This window comes from Leishmania donovani, chromosome 21 (genome assembly GCF_000227135.1).
Source record: "Leishmania donovani BPK282A1 complete genome, chromosome 21".
In the NCBI taxonomy this organism is placed as follows: Eukaryota; Euglenozoa; class Kinetoplastea; order Trypanosomatida; family Trypanosomatidae; genus Leishmania; species Leishmania donovani.
The window spans coordinates 630,881-645,963 of record NC_018248.1 but is presented as its reverse complement, the minus strand read 5'-3'; the positions used below and the strand labels follow the sequence as shown (position 1 = coordinate 645,963).

Here is a 15,083-nt window from a genome sequence, read left to right as displayed (position 1 = left end):
TCTGTGTGCGTGTGTGTGTGTGCGTCATAGTTGGTCTGTTTCTGGTTTGATCACTCCGTGTATTTTACAGCATACCTGCCTCTCTGTCCATCTGCGTGTGTATATATATAAACAGGACGAGGTGTCTGTGCGTATTCGTGTCTGCGCCATCGGGGATGAAGGGGTGGCGTGTGGTGTGTGGGGAGAGTGCGAGCCTTCCAGCCGTCCCCCTCCGCACACCCCCCCCCACCCCCCTCCTCTTCCTTCTCCTCGTGCAATGTACAAGTGGATGAGCGCATGCGCCAACATAAAACATGGAAACACTATCACAAGCGAATTGGGAAGGTGAGAGGTAAGCGGTCTGCGCCGCCAAGGCATGGAGAGGGGCGGGTGGTAGCGGTGGAGGGTGCAACACACCCGCACCCCTTCCCTGTCCCCCCCCCCACCTCACCCACGCGCACAACCACTGGCGCGCATGGGCGCGCAGTCTTCATGGAAGCCACGTGTGTGCAGCCGCGACGGGGCCCTTCCTCGTCTTTCTCCTCCTCTCGCTCGCTAGGCGTATGCGTTGTCGGAAGGTGGGCATTCGCTTGTGCCTGCGTGCACGTGTGCCGAGAGGGTCTTTACTACCCTCCCCTCCAGTGTCCTTCTCGCTACGCGAATCTTCACGCGTGGTCCTGACCAGGGCAGATGACCCACTCGGCGTGCTTCGATGCATGCATGCTCTTCTCGGAATGTGGACCCCCTGTAAACCGAACAAAGCTGACCGATGGCCGTGAAGTGCGCACCCCCCTCTCTCCCTTGCCCCGCCCCTCTCTCCGTCTTGCTGTGCATCTTCGCGCATCTGACGCATTTTATTCTGGCAGCCTTTCTCCTTTCTCTACCATAGTAACGACCTCGAAGATGTCATCACCAGCGGCAGCGCCGGCAACGGTCTTTGCCCGGTACCCGGCAGCCCTCGCCTTGCCCACGGCGGATCCGAACGCGCTCGCCGTGGAGACGATGCTCCGCTGTGCGGAGGTGCGCTACACGCGCGCTGACGCCCGCCTTGGGGACCTTTCCTTGACGATCTCGCCGGCGGCCTCTTTCTCTTCCGCCGCTGCGGCGACGAGCAGCACCAGCGCCGCCAAAGCCAAGTCGGAGGTGTGCGCGGGCCTCATGTCTTGTCTCAGGCGTCTTGGCGGCGAGAGTGCCTTTGACGCGGTGCCTAGCACGCATGCTGCCACGGCCGTGTGCGTCGAAGTACTGACGGTACAGTGCCTCTTTCCCGCCTTTCTCTTCTACACGCACTTCGACCCCGCCCTCTACAAGGCGGCGATGCGCAGGAGCGTCGAGCCGAAAGTGGCGACCTTCTGGGAATGGATGCGGGGGACGTATCGTGCGCACATTTTGAGGGAGAATCCGTTCTTTTACTCCGGCACCGCTGCTGCCGAGGTGCCGCGCGGGAAGCTTTCGCTGACGTCCCTCGCCAAGCTCAAGGAAGTGGGTGAGGGGGTGGACAAGGCCTTCGCCGTGCTGGAGTCGTTGCGGAAGACGGCAACCTCCGCAGGTATCGAAGCGGGCAATGTGTTCTTCTTGGGCACCTCCCGGCCCACGTATATCGATGCGCTCGTGTACGCGGCCGCATCGAGTTTCGTGCATGCTGATTTGAGAGAGGCCGCCGCGGGTGTCAAGGGCCACCAGCGACGTGTGCAGGACGCGTGCCCAGCACTCCTCGAGTACGTGGAGGGGATGCGTCGCCAGTTCTTTGAGGCAGACAGCGGGACATACTGCCTGAAGCCGTGCGAGGCGGCAGCGGATGTAGACCCGCATGTGGCCATGGCCCACGAAGCTGAACGGCAGTACCGCAGTGGGCGGCTGCCGACGCTGTGGTGGACGGGTTTGTTTGCCAGTGTCTACTTCCTGCTGGTCAACGCGGACATGCTGGTGGCGCTGCTGGAGCAGGCTGAAGAGGAGAGCGAGGAGGTGGCGGCGGTGGAAGCCGCTGCTGGTGCCGCTGGCGGTACGGCAAGCCAGCAGAGCTCGCCGTCTTCGGCTTCCGTGTGATTGCACGAGCCGCGAGACCTGTCGCCCTGATTCGACAACTCTCGCATGCCATCGCTTCCCCTTTTGCCCTCTCTCTCTCACACACATACTTAATGACCGCACCGAGAGCCGCTTGATGATGGCGCGTTTTCTTCGTCTGTTGCAGTCGTGGGCCCGTGCTCATGCGTGGGTCTGCTTGTGTGTTTGTGTGTGCCATTGCCCATTGTGTGATCCGTCTTCACTCCGAGGAGGAGCGTGCTGTGCCGCACTGTATCGTCCAAGAGTATCAGCGCTTACCGGGAGCAATACAGTGCACAAAGACTGCAGACCGAAAAAAAAAACAACGTGAGGAAGAGGGAGGGAAGAGCGCCAGACAAAACAAGCCCATGCACCGATGCGTACAGCGCCGCACGAGGCGAGGGCGGTTCGAAGAACGCTGAAGAAACATGTGCGCGTATGTCTGTGCGTCGCGTCGTTTTGTGCAGCGACATCCGCGACGCCAAGCGCAACTTGCCCGTCCCTTCGCTCGCGCAGGAGAACACACACACACACACACACACACACAAAGATTCCTTCCGCATCCGCTACACTGAAGGAGGGCAACTCGCAGGCGGTAATTCTCACTTTGGCGCTCCCCCTCGGCAGCCCCGGCACTCGCCCGGCCCCCTCGACTCTGTGCAGACACTAAGGTGCATCCAACTTACTCTGATGGCTCGATTTCTCTATCTCCCCTCCCTTCCATTGGGCACCGATACGCTCTCTGTTCGTTGCTACACCCTCCTCCTACTTCTCATCGCTCTTCCCCCTTCGACCTCTCTTTTCCCTCGGCTAACTCCCTGCCACCATAGCTTCCCTTGGCGGTCTACCGCCTCGACTGCGGGCTGACCGTTGCCGGCCTCGCATCTCTCTCTGGTGTGTCGCACACGCGGAGCTGTTGAAGCGCGCGTCTTTGTCTGTTTAACGGTGTCGGCTCGAGGTGTGCGTGTGCCTGCCCAGGCGGACCCTGAGTGAAGGCGGGGAGAGCCATCCAGAGAGAGAGAGAAAGAGAGCGGGCGAGGCTCGAGAAAAGGCGCAAAGAGAGAGGAGGCAGGAAATCGAGGCGTGCGTCTTCTTTCCTGTACACAGTTCTCTTCCCCGCTGCATCCCCCTCGCATCCGCCTTTCCGAAAGCCGAGCAGACTCCTCTTGCGCTCTTGAGCTGTTTATCGTTTCTTTTTCTTCACATCGTGGCTGTGCATCGAGCATGTCTTCCACGAGCAACACGGAGCAGAACACCCCCTCCCTCTCTCCGTCTACATACCATGTCACACCGAGACAAGATGAAAGCTTGTCGACGTACAAGCAGCAGCGACGAGGCAGGCGTTCTTCCCTCCTCCTAGAAGCAGCGGAAGGCGCAAAGCAAGAGGGCAGGTGTCTTGCGCCACACGACGAACACGAAGAGCGTGCTGGCCTCGACCCGACTCCGCTCTCTTGTTTTGAGGTGGTGGGGGTGGGTGTTTTTGGTGTGACAGGGCGCAGTTTCGTCACCATCGCCTTCCTGTGCATTTCGTGCGCGTACGTAGGGTGTTTCGATGTAGCCGGGCCATCGTTTTAGTTCGACCTCGCAGTATGCCCGCGGTTGCCCTTCTCGCATGCTGCTTCCTCACCACCCCTTGTGTGCATCTCCGCTCTCCCTCCCTATTCTCCCTCCCTCTCCCTCGCGGAACTCTTCACCACGTGCACACATCCACACACGCACCCCGCATACGCGGTCAACATGAACACCACCACCGCTACTCCGATACGTGCGCGCGCCTCCCCGGTTCTTCGACTTCAGCTTCATTGTGGATCAGCTCATCTCCACGGTTCGGACTCTATACCGTCTCTTTTTATTCTCGCGCCGCTCATCCCGTGTACTTACGTTACGTCCTTTCCCATCCCCATCCAGCGCAATCATGCAGGGAACGTGGAGTGTCCTCAAGAAGAATTGCCTGAACTTCGTCCCTGGGCTGGCACTGTTCGCCAGCCAGTCTCGCGATGCTTTCGCGACGTGGCTGAAGATCTACAATCGTGGGTACAAGCATGGCCCGCAGGAATTCTATGAGCAGGCTGAGGTGTACACCCCGGACTACTGGAAGCGCGGCCACTCTCAGGACAAGAATATGTGGGTGGACATGAATCTTAGCGAGGAGGTGTCGCAGAAGGAGCTTGCGCAGCTGATGCATTACAAGCACGACCTCTGGCGCATGGGCCACGGCCTTGGCCTCGGCCTGTTCCTCGGCGGCTACGCACTCATCCCGGCCTTCTTTTGGCTATCGAGCGACACCTTTGCCCCGTCATGCTTCTGCAAGACCGAGGAGGAGAAGAAAGCCTGGCGTGAGGCGCAGGACATGTACCGCTACCGCAGCGCCCCGTCCTACATCATGGACACTAAGTGGTACTTCGACTTCCACGCGTACCCGTGGAACGCGACGCAGGAGCGCGCCTGGGACGACCTGTTTGAGAAGAACAACGTGCGCCGCGACCCGAAGTTGCTGCGCCCGGCCGCTGAGATGTACGACGGATTTCTGAAGTTCTACCAGATCCGCCGCAAGTCGCTCCGCCACCTCGCGCGCAGCATGAACCTCCCCACCTTCCCGCTGCTGAGTCGCACGTGCGCCAGCACCCGCGTAAGGGACTACTGGAACCTGGCGTGGAACGAGGACTACATGGTGATCACGCAGAAGCTGCACCACCAGATGTCGGACGAGGACCTGCATGACTACGCGTGGCGTCGCTTCCTAGCCCCGTACGACAAGAACCTTTCGCGCGACGAGATCATGACGCGCGTCAACGACTACCACGAGTTCCTTGGCCCCAAGTTTGTGGAGGAAGGCAAGGCCCCGAACCTGATCATCCTGACCAACTACGTGCTCGGCTACTACAACGACCCGGCGTACCTCGTGGAGGATATTTCCGCGTTGGATGGCAACGACTTCGAGTACATGGCGCATTACGGCAAGGATGCCTTCCTGCGCCGTCTCGAGTTCGAGAACGGCCCGCTGCGTGACCAGGTTGAGGCCCACACGCAGAAGCTGATCGCCGATCGCGCGGCTGCCGCGGCGGCGGAGGCGACGGCCAAAGCACCGCAGGTGACGGCGTAGGCGAGCCGGGGAAGACGAAGCGAGCAGGCAAAAGGATTGACGTTTATGCGCGTGTGTAGCCGGCGCCCGCGGCAGCGACAGGAGGGGGTGCCAACGAGGGCTGCGAGGGCTGCAGAACGCTGGGTAGGCTACCGTGACAGAGCCAAGTGAGGAGGTTGGCGGGGGGGGGGGGGCAGAGATGCTGCCGTTGACCTATTACGCCATCCTGCGTGTGCGTCTCCCCTCTTCGTGCCTCCCGCCCCACCTCTCCCGTAGCGCATACCTCTCCCTTTCCCCCAATGCAGAAAAGATGTTTGCCTTGTCGCTGACGGTGGCCGCCAGCACTGGCCACTCCGCCCCTCCCCCCCCCCTCTCTCTTGCTTTGCGCTCTCAGCGCTGCGTGAGGGAGAGAGAGCTTGTGCGTGTGCGTGTGCGTGTGCGTGCTCAATTTCCCGGCTTCGGTGGCTCCTCATCTCTCCTTGTCTTGCATTCGGCTCCGCAGCCGTTCTGTTGCCTCTGTCTTCCCTGTTTGTACTTGATTATATCTAGGAAGTAGGCTTTAACAACGAGAAAGACGGCATCCAGTTCTTACATGTAGTGTGTGCGTGTGGACGTGCCCTCCCCTCCACGTCGATGCGCACGCACCTTCTCGCGTGTCGCTCTTCGCTCCGTCTCCCGCCTTTTTCTTTCGCGGTTTAGTGTTTCCCTGTTTTTCTCGTTTGTATCGCCGGAAGCGATGCCCACGGCACCCACCCACGCACGGGCAGCAATGATAGCGCAGCGTAGGGGATGGGGAGGCGGCCTTTTCATGGGAGGGGGAGACGGGGGTAGCGGCATCGCGTGGCTGCATTTTCCGTCTTTCGGCCTCTGACCTGCCCTGTCGCCGTTGTCTTTTCATCCCCGTTGCCGTGAGAGTGCCTTTGTGTTTGTGTGTGTGTTTATCCGTGTGCCATGTGCGTGCGATCGGTGTGGGCGTGTGCGTGATGTTGTGGGAAGGCTGAACCTCTCTCTTGTAGTGTAGCACAGACTATAAAATGCATGCCCAGCGAAGAGCGCGAAGGCGGAGTCCACCATCTGCCCTCGCGTGAGCCGATAGGCAAATGTACGATGACGCCACTTGGAGGCCCTTCAACGGGTGAGCTCCACTAGGAAGGCGGGAGCGATGGAAGGTAGAAGGGTCGTTGTCCCATGATAGGAGATATGCGACCGCGCTCCCACCCCTTCCCCACCCTCCCTCTCCCCGATCTGTGCTGCTTGAACTCGCCCCAGCGCCCAGCAGGGCTGAAGGGCCGGACATGGCGACTGTGCGGCCGCGAATGCCCATCGCTTACGATGTCCCCAGCTCCCTACTTCCTTCGCAGAGTTTCAACGCGTGCATCGACGCCCTCGATGTGTACCTCTCTCTCTGTCTGTCTGTCTCTCTTCGCGTATGCATGTATGTCTTCATCCCCGGTCCCTTGGTGGGGGCGCACACACGCGCACGCCAACGCGCCACCGCCTGTCACGTCGTTACCTACGCACGAAAAGAACCACCGTAGCCAGAACGAGAAGAATAAGAGAACAACCAGCAACAGCACTACGAACACCTTCAAACGTTACGCCGTCGCCAACGACCCCTCCCGCCCTCTACCCCTTTTTCCTTCCGTCTCACTTGTGCCATCTTCATTGTGCGATAATGAGCAGCGATCTTGCGGACTTCGACGGCGATGATGTCAGGACCACCGTCGTGGCGGCACAGCCGATGGGCGTCGGAATGGGCACCCACAGCGCCGTCGCTCTCGGTGGCTTCCAGGACTTCTGCCTGAAGAGCGAGCTCGCGAACGCCATCCGCGAGAACGGCTTCGAGCACCCGTCGGAGGTGCAGCACCAGGCGCTGCCTAAGGCGATGCTCGGCGCTGACATTCTCGCCCAGGCGAAGTCGGGTATGGGTAAGACGGCCGTCTTCGTCTTTGCGCTGCTGGAGCAGGTGGAGAAGGTGCCGCAGGGACAGAAGCCGTACTGCCAGGCCGTCGTGCTGGTGCACGCCCGCGAGCTGGCCTACCAGATCGAGCAGGAGTTCAAGCGCTTCAGCAAGTACCTCCCGTACGCCACCACCGGCGTCTTCTTCGGCGGCATTCCGGAGGACGAGAACGTGAAGCAGCTGAAGAAGGAGGTGCCGGCGATCATCGTCGGCACGCCGGGCCGCATGAAGGCGCTCATCCAGAACAAGGCCTTTGACACGACGCACGTGAAGTGGTTTGTGGTCGATGAGTTCGACCGCTGCCTAGAAGACGTGAAGATGCGCCGTGACGTGCAGGAGATCTTCATGAAGCTGCCCAAGGAGAAGCAGGTGATGATGTTCTCTGCCACGATGACGGATGAGCTGCGCGATGTGGCGAAGAAGTTCATGAAGGACGCGACGGAGATTTACGTGGATCAGCGGGCAAAGCTGACCCTGCATGGCTTGGCGCAGTTCTACATGAACGTCACGGAGCCGGAGAAGACGCGCCGGCTGGCGGAGATCCTCGACGTTGTGGAGTTCAACCAGGCGATCATCTTCACATCCTCGGTCGAGCGCTGCGAGGCGCTGAACCGCCAGCTGCAGCAGATGAAGTTCCCGTCGCAGGCCGTGCACTCCCGCATGAGCCAGGAGGAGCGCCTGCGCGTGTACGAGAGCTGCAAGGCGAACAACACCCGCATCATGGTCGCCACCGACCTCTTCGGCCGCGGCGTCGACTTCGACCGCATCAACCTCGTTGTGCAGTACGACATGGCCTCCGAGGCTGACAGCTACCTTCACCGAGTCGGCCGCGCCGGCCGCTTCGGCACGAAGGGATTGACAATCGCCTTCATAACGACAGACGAGAAGGAGATCAAGCGCGAGAACCGCACCTACACGGATGGCGGCATCATGAAGGAAGTGCAGGAGCGCTTCGAGATGAAGGTCGAGGAGCTGACGGACATCAACACCCAGCTGAACGAGAACCAGTACATGAACAAGTAAGCCGTGTGACAAGACGACAGCTACGCCTGTGGATATGGTGGTGCCCGATAACGCATGTGTACCTGCCCCGTGTGCCTGTGTGCCTGTAGCCGTCTCTCTCTCTTTGTATGTGTGTGTGCTTATACGTGGCTGTGGCGTTTGCGCAGGCACGCACGTCTCCTGGATGATCATAGAGAGCCTTTCTGAATCTTTCTTCCGTTCCTTCAGAGGGGGAGGAGGGGGGGGGCGAGGTTAGAGGAAAGCTCCTGGTGTGTATGTGTGTGTGTGTGCATGTTCTTGACTGTATTCGTTTCGCTCGTATCGCGTGCTTGGCGCTTCGCTTCTTCTTTCGGCTGTGGTGTCGCATAGGTGGGGGGCGTGTACTCATGCAACGGATGGTTTGTTGCTGTGGATGTTTGTCTATCGAGTGCCGACGGGCTGCGAGCGGGGTGATGGGGTAGTGGCGTTGGAGGAAGACGACGACCCCGCAAGCGGGTGGGTGTGCCCTTCGCGTGTTTTCCTTTGCAAGCACACTGCACCCCCTACCCCTTCCCCCATCGTCTTCCCTTCGCATGTCGGAGAGAAGCGCGAGCTGGGGTGTTGACGCTCTTTGTAAGCACCTGTTTTGTGATCTAAAAAGAAAAAGAAGAAACCTCATCCACCCGGCCATCCCTCCCCCATCCCCATCCCCCGATCCTCGTCTGCCACACCCACCCACCTCCGATCCTCATTGTCCTCTCGTGACTTGGAGGTGGCGGCAGAGCGGAGAGACGAGGAGGCGTGGTGATCAGGGCGGGGTCGGATGGGGTAATGCAGAAAAGGTAAATTAGGAAGAGAGAAGGTTGTGAAGATATACGCAGCCATGCGTGTGCGTGTGTATATGGCTCTGTATATGCGTGCCTTGTAGGTGTTTCGATTCGAGGCAGGCACATAAAGGCGAGCGGGAGAAAGAAAGAGGAGCGAGACGCCATTGAGCAAGGTTGTGCTTCGGCCACACACACGCACACGGGCATGCAGACACAGACAGGCAGCGGACTTCTGTGGGTCGCGCGGACGGCGGGACGCGTAGAGGGGGGGGGGGGCGGAGAGCGGTAAGAATAGACCAGCAAAAGCGAAAAGGACGCGAGAGGTGTATCCACACACCCACACAGCCGATGCTTCATGCACACGGACTTGCCCGCACTCCGATGTGGTCGCGATGGAGGTGTTCGCTGGGCAGTGTAGTGTGTGCTGCTGATAAAGGAGAGGTGTGGAGTGGGAAGAGAGGCGAACGGTGGCGCTTGATTCTTTGTCTTCTGGTCAAGCCTCGGCATCGTCTGCGCCACCACCATATACACGATGGAGGCGGATGACTTTCACTGCCCACTTGTCGCGAAAGACAACGAAGGGACAAAGGAAGGGGAGAGTGCGCAGAAGATGGCGATACGATTCGCAGAGTCGGGCAGCGGGCGACGGGCGATCCAGTGTAGCGGGTCGCTCACCCCCTCCCTCCTCCCCTCTCCCTGCGCCTGCCACATCCATCGTACCTTTTGCCTTTGCCTTTTCCCTCGCCGCCCCTTCCCTCACTCCCTCTCCCCCAGTTCTCTGACCTCGCCAACCGCACGTGTTCGATTTCATTTTTTTTTTGTGTGTGTTTGTGTGCTCCCTCTTCCTCCATCCCTCTTCCCTTCACGCTCTCGCTCGCTCGCTTGCGCCTAACCTACTCGCGCTGTCGGAGCGTGATTGGGTGACGCCGGCGGTCGCCTCCGCGTTCGTCTCTTTAGCCGCGTCGGCTTCGACTTTCTATTTTCTTCTCCCATATACGTTTCTGCCTAACATACGCCCATCATCGCGAAAAGAAGCATCGACAGACACGAGGCGGAGAGAGAAGGGAGAAAGTGATGCCCACGGCAGTCGATTGACGACAGTGAGCTGCCGTGCCTTGCGCATCTCGATCGAGGGTGACGCTGCCGCTGCTTTCTTCGCCTCCGTATTCCGCCCTCTGTCTGGTGTAGTCGCCGCTCCGCAGCGGCAGCGGCTTGTGCGCACACAGCGTGTGCATGCCCATCTTTTTGTGTGCGTGGGCGTGTCGGCGGCTTCGTTGTATTCGCTACGCAGCGGCTTGTCTACGCACCTACGCTCAGGTATGGATGCGTACGTGCGCGCGTTTTTCCAGGGGTGCGCGTGCGCTTCACTGATGTGGGCGCAAGCGTGTGGCTCGAGGGTGAAGCCTTGCATTGCGGTGAAAAGGGAGGGTCGCCCTTAGGCTTGCGTGTGTGTGTGTGTGAGTGAGTGTGGGTGGGGGAGGGGGGCCGACAGCTGCGATGCGTGATGCCACTCATCCCCTTCCCTCCCTGCCTTTGCGCTCGTTTTCCCATTGTGGCTCTGCGCGCCCTTCTCCTCTTCCTGTCTGGCGGTGGGCCGTTGTGCTTTCGGAGCCTCCCCGTCTCTCTCCGTCTTCCCCCACTAAGCGCCTCCGTCGTTCCGTGGTACCGACACACACGCAGAAAGAGAGAGCACGCGCGCGCGGCGGGCAGCGCGCCATCTCTGTGACGGCTTCTCCACTCTATCTCTGTGTGCTTGTGTAGGTGTCTGCAGATTGCTGGAGTGCAACAAGGCGAAGGCGCTCGTAGAAAGAGGGAGCTGGGCGACGGTCACGTTAGCCTCTCCTGTGCTTAGCGAGACGGCGCACCGAACTGCCCCACCAAGCTTTCCGCTTCGCTGCCTGTTGTCGCTGCTAGTGCGACGGCAGTAGCACACAAACCGGCGATTGAGGTGACGGTCGTCGATGAGGAATGGGCGGAGAAACGAAAAACAGACAAAAGGAAGAGTATCTCAGCCTGGTAAGCGTGCCCGCCGCCACCGCCACTACCGTCACGCACAGTCTCCCTGCAAGGAACACAGGTGCCAAACTCAACCCTGCGGGGGGCCCCCCTCCCCTTCCGCCCCCTCCTTCCCCCGCTCCCGCTGTCGGCTCCCCCCTCGCCCCCTTCCCTGCCTCCCCCCTTCTCTCGGCCGCGCTCTGCTCTTCACCGTTGCAGGCGTAGGGAGGCGTAGCTGCGTACGTGTTCGCGATCATTTCTTGAGTACCGCCCCCCCCCCCCACACACACAGGCATGTGTGGGACCCCACCTTACGCTTCCCCACCTGAAGATCAGCGGGTGCTCGCTCTTCATTCTTTCTCCCTCTCATTCACCGCATCTTCTCCTCGCCGTTCAACCTGTCTCTCTCTGCCTCTCTGTCCCATCCGCTCATTGAGCGCTGGCTCTCACCCCTTCGTGTTGTCCTCCCCCCCCCGATTCCTGATGGCCGCACTCGCATGTACGTCACCTCAAGTCCCAACGGAAACCACCTGCGCACTTACACGCACACAGCGATACACCACCACTACTCTCCCCCAACATACCCGTCTTTATTGCGCAGACGTGTGCTACACGTCGAGAAAGAAGTATCGAGGCTGAAAGAGGTGTACCGACTAGAGAAGAGTGAGGGCACGCTACCAGTCTCGTTTCGCTCTGGGCCTGAATGTGAGCGTGGGCGCGCACCTGCGATCTTGACGCATCGCCTCTCTGCGTGCACGTGCGGGACTTTTGCCCCTGCGCCCCCCACTCCCTCACCGCACTCTTCCCTCCCTTCGGCGCTTTCTTTACTCAATACAACATCACGGTAACCACGCGCAAGCGTGATCTTGTACGCCTCGTTTTCCTTTTTCTTTGTTGCTGTGCTTGGTCTTGTTGTGTCTGCGTCTCTTCACGACACGCGCACACTTAGATTCGTCTCCCTTCTCCCCCCCCCTCTCTCTCGTTGTCTTCTGCTGGCGTGTGTGTGCGAGCGCGTTTGTTGCTGTGCCTGTATTCCGTCTCTTTCCTCACTGCCCTGGGGCCCGACCTCTGTCTGGCGTTACCGCGAGAGAGGGAGAAGGAGAGAGAGAGAGACGGAGAGAGGTTGCCTCCGACAGCGACAGCGGAAAAGCGTGAAGCAGGCTCCTACACGCATGCACCTGGGAAACTGACAAAAAACTCAAATAGCCCACCTTTTTGTTTCTGTGTTCAGGCGAGATGCACATCTACAGCAAAGACCAGCAGGCGTTTCACCTGCAGCGCACCCCGGCAGAGAAGTGGTGGTCGCGCGCGAACACGTTCATTGTGGTTGTGCAGCTGGCGTGCTTTCTCTCCGTCGTCATCCGCACCATCGCGGGCGCATCGAACTCGATGTCGAACAGCTTCTTCACCCACTCGGTTCTCTCGCTCAAGGCGCCGTACATTGTAGATGGCTGCGTGTACAACGTGACCCGGCGCCACGCCTTCTTCAACAATGTGCAGTACTCGCTGAGCAGAGATAACGTCGGCTACTTTGTGAGTCGTGCTGTGCTGAACATCCGCTACCTGATTGCCCTCGCCGCCGCGCACGTGGTCGTGAGTGCGACGAACCGACTGTGGTTCGAGACGAACACACACGAAATCCGTTATCACTTCGTGGTCTTCCGCAAGGACATGATTACGACCTGGGAGATCCTGCTGATGGTGCTTAGTTTTGTCGTGACTCTCGGTATTACGGAGGAAAACCGAATCATGACCGACTACATCACCCACTGCGCCGCCAACAGGTCCACCAGCGGCCACTTTTACAACTCGGTACAACCGTACACAGAGCTCATCGTGTCGTACATCATATCCATCTCTGCCACAGTGATCAACGGGGCGTTTGCGGTGTGGAACTTGTCGAAGAAGAACCCGCTCGACCTCATGCTGCGTGAGGCGAAGCGGCAGCAGGAAGAGTGGAGGCAGGCGATGGAGCAGTACTACGGGCTGGGCAACTCGGACGCCACCACCGCCGCGCAGTCACAGGAACACGCCGGCGGCACACAGCCACAGGTAATCTACGCCGACAACCGCGCCACCACCGTCAGCCCCAACGCAGACGCAGCAGCCGCGCTCCCTGTGAACGGCAACGAGTTAGTCAATGCGGGTGAGGCAGACCCGCTACAGCGTCACCGCCACGGCCATCACCACTCCACTCGCAAGGGACTCGGCCACCGCTTAAGTGCCATCTCGTCATCGCTGCGGCGGCGCTCGCACTCCGAGGATGAAATGAAGCTGAACGCGCCACAGCCGCCGCCGCAGTTCACCCCGTTGCCTCCTCAAAAGCAAGCGCACCTCCAGCAGCAGCAGCCGCACTTTGGCCCGAGCGTCAGCCGCCCGCTAACGCCGACCTTGAACGAAGAGTATGACCAGGTGGAAATGCCAGAGGTGCGGCAGCAGGGAGTGGGTGAAGGTGCCCTCGGTGACCGTGTAGGACCTACGGCTGAGATGATGGGCGGCCCCGGCGCCGTTATAGAGTCCTCCAACTCCGGACGGTACGACTTGCACGAGGTTGATGACGACGAGGACGATGAGCGCGGTGCTGTCATGGAGGCTGACATCAAGAACAGCTCCCTGCGCGGTGGCCAGGCTTCCTATAGCGTCGTAGGTGGTGCTGGCGGTGTGTCCGGCGGTCTTCGTGTCCGCGGCATGAGTGGCTCGGAAGCGTCGACGGCGCTTGTGGCTGCCCACCTCGCCACCACACCGCCACCACCGCCCGTGCACAGCGGTGATCGTCGGCAGCAGGCGCAGATGAGCCGAGGCCAGATGCTGGCACCGCCGTCTCCACTGCAGGGCGGGGCTGAGACGACAGACGACACAGTGCACCTGTAGTGTGGCCCGTAGGGGCAGAAGAGGAAAGGGTGGAAAGGTACGAGGAGAGGGGGGAAGGTGGCCGCGACATCAGCAGGGGATCGCACTCTGGGTAGGTGGCTTCGATAGATTTAGAGCATCGTTCATAGTGCCGATGTGTTAGAGTAAACTGCTTGACGATCGGGGTGTGCGTGTGCGTGCATGTGTCTGTGTGTGTGTTTGCTGTCCCGTCAAGGCGCTGCACTTGCTCCATGGATGGTTCCCGCCCTCCTCCTCCTCTTCCTTTCTTTTTTCTGCCTCGCGCTACGACTCCCTGTGGATTTGCGTATGCCCCGCTTGCTGGTCCTCGTATTTTTACCGGCAATCGCACGGTGCGGTGGATGATGGGCGCTTTCCAGTGTTGTGTTGTGCTGGTGTATGTGTGTATGCTTCGCAGCAACTCCCGGCCGCCTGCCGCGGCACGGTCGCAAAGGCCGTGATGCATCGCCGTGCATCCCTCTCCTCCTTCCGGATCAGCCCTCGAGCTTGCTTTATCGGTCTCTCTGAAGCGCGGTGCGTTGCGACGAGGCGTGAGCAACAGCCTTCATCCGCCTCCTCTGGTGATGCTGTGCGCATGGCGATGGCGAGTGGCAGTCTCTGCCCCCCACCTTCTTGCTTGCCGCCTTCTTCATGACGTCCCACAACGTCGCCCTCACTGGCGGGCGCATGCCCATTGTGCCGTTGCATTCGACGGCGATCCGCGTGCAAGAAGACACACACACACACACACACGAGGTGGAGGGCGAGCGAGGCACCTTCTGTGCCGTGTGCTGAAGTGCCTGCAAAGAAGGGGGAGATGCCCTCACTCCAACGCTCCTGAGTGCGCTTGCGGTCTGCGGGACACTGACGTATGCCGGGTGCGTCCGAAGAGGGCGGTGGTGGAGGGCGCTAGCAGGAAGGCGTGACGTGCAGGCGCGTCTTTCTGAGGACAGCAGTGCGTGCTGGGCGAGTTCAGTGCCGCATGCTCGGTCCTCTGTGTCGTGCGCGCCCCCTCCCCCTCTCTCGCCGCCTCCCCCCCCCCTGTCTCTCTTTCTCCAACAAAAGCTGTCTTCCTCGCGCCTCAATGTCTCGGTCGGGGTACCACTCTACGGCCTCTCCTTCCCTCCCCGCTCTCCGCGTTCGGTCTCCATCGACTCCACGAACGCGTACAAACACATGCGCACACGCTCTCTCGCTCTCAGGACGTTCTGAGCAACCCCTCTCTTCATCATCTAAAAGACACCATGCCCGTTGCGCCCCAGTACTACCACGCGCATGCGGTGGATGCCACCATTCAGCACGAGAAGGCGTACCAGCGCCAGACGGCGGTGAATGAGAACATGCACCG

General features: G+C 60.2%; 6 protein-coding genes across 6 annotated transcripts; all 6 read left to right on the top strand.

Annotated features, from left to right (window-relative positions):
* Window positions 1-669: 669 nt before the first annotated feature.
* LDBPK_211840 (hypothetical protein, conserved) lies at window positions 670-2,025 on the top strand (the record flags this gene model as incomplete). Its single annotated transcript, XM_003860653.1, has 1 exon — window positions 670-2,025. One exon carries the CDS (start codon window positions 670-672, stop codon window positions 2,023-2,025), a length of 1,356 nt encoding a protein of 451 aa, XP_003860701.1.
* A 1,912-nt stretch (window positions 2,026-3,937) lies between these two features.
* On the top strand, window positions 3,938-5,125 carry LDBPK_211830 (hypothetical protein, conserved; the record flags this gene model as incomplete). The annotated part of the gene is made up of 1 exon (XM_003860652.1): window positions 3,938-5,125. The coding sequence occupies one exon, from the start codon at window positions 3,938-3,940 to the stop codon at window positions 5,123-5,125; it is 1,188 nt and encodes a 395-aa protein (XP_003860700.1).
* A 1,408-nt stretch (window positions 5,126-6,533) lies between these two features.
* LDBPK_211820 (RNA helicase, putative) lies at window positions 6,534-8,087 on the top strand (the record flags this gene model as incomplete). The annotated part of the gene is made up of 1 exon (XM_003860651.1): window positions 6,534-8,087. One exon carries the CDS (start codon window positions 6,534-6,536, stop codon window positions 8,085-8,087), a length of 1,554 nt encoding a protein of 517 aa, XP_003860699.1.
* A 2,104-nt stretch (window positions 8,088-10,191) lies between these two features.
* LDBPK_211810 (hypothetical protein) lies at window positions 10,192-10,311 on the top strand (the record flags this gene model as incomplete). Its single annotated transcript, XM_003860650.1, has 1 exon — window positions 10,192-10,311. The coding sequence occupies one exon, from the start codon at window positions 10,192-10,194 to the stop codon at window positions 10,309-10,311; it is 120 nt and encodes a 39-aa protein (XP_003860698.1).
* A 1,792-nt stretch (window positions 10,312-12,103) lies between these two features.
* Window positions 12,104-13,738, top strand: LDBPK_211800 (hypothetical protein, conserved; the record flags this gene model as incomplete). The annotated part of the gene is made up of 1 exon (XM_003860649.1): window positions 12,104-13,738. The coding sequence occupies one exon, from the start codon at window positions 12,104-12,106 to the stop codon at window positions 13,736-13,738; it is 1,635 nt and encodes a 544-aa protein (XP_003860697.1).
* A 1,241-nt stretch (window positions 13,739-14,979) lies between these two features.
* On the top strand, window positions 14,980-15,081 carry LDBPK_211790 (40S ribosomal protein S11, putative; the record flags this gene model as incomplete). The annotated part of the gene is made up of 1 exon (XM_003860648.1): window positions 14,980-15,081. A coding segment is annotated over one exon (102 nt), but the record flags the coding sequence as incomplete, so codon positions are not given.
* Between the last annotated feature and the right edge of the window lie 2 nt (window positions 15,082-15,083).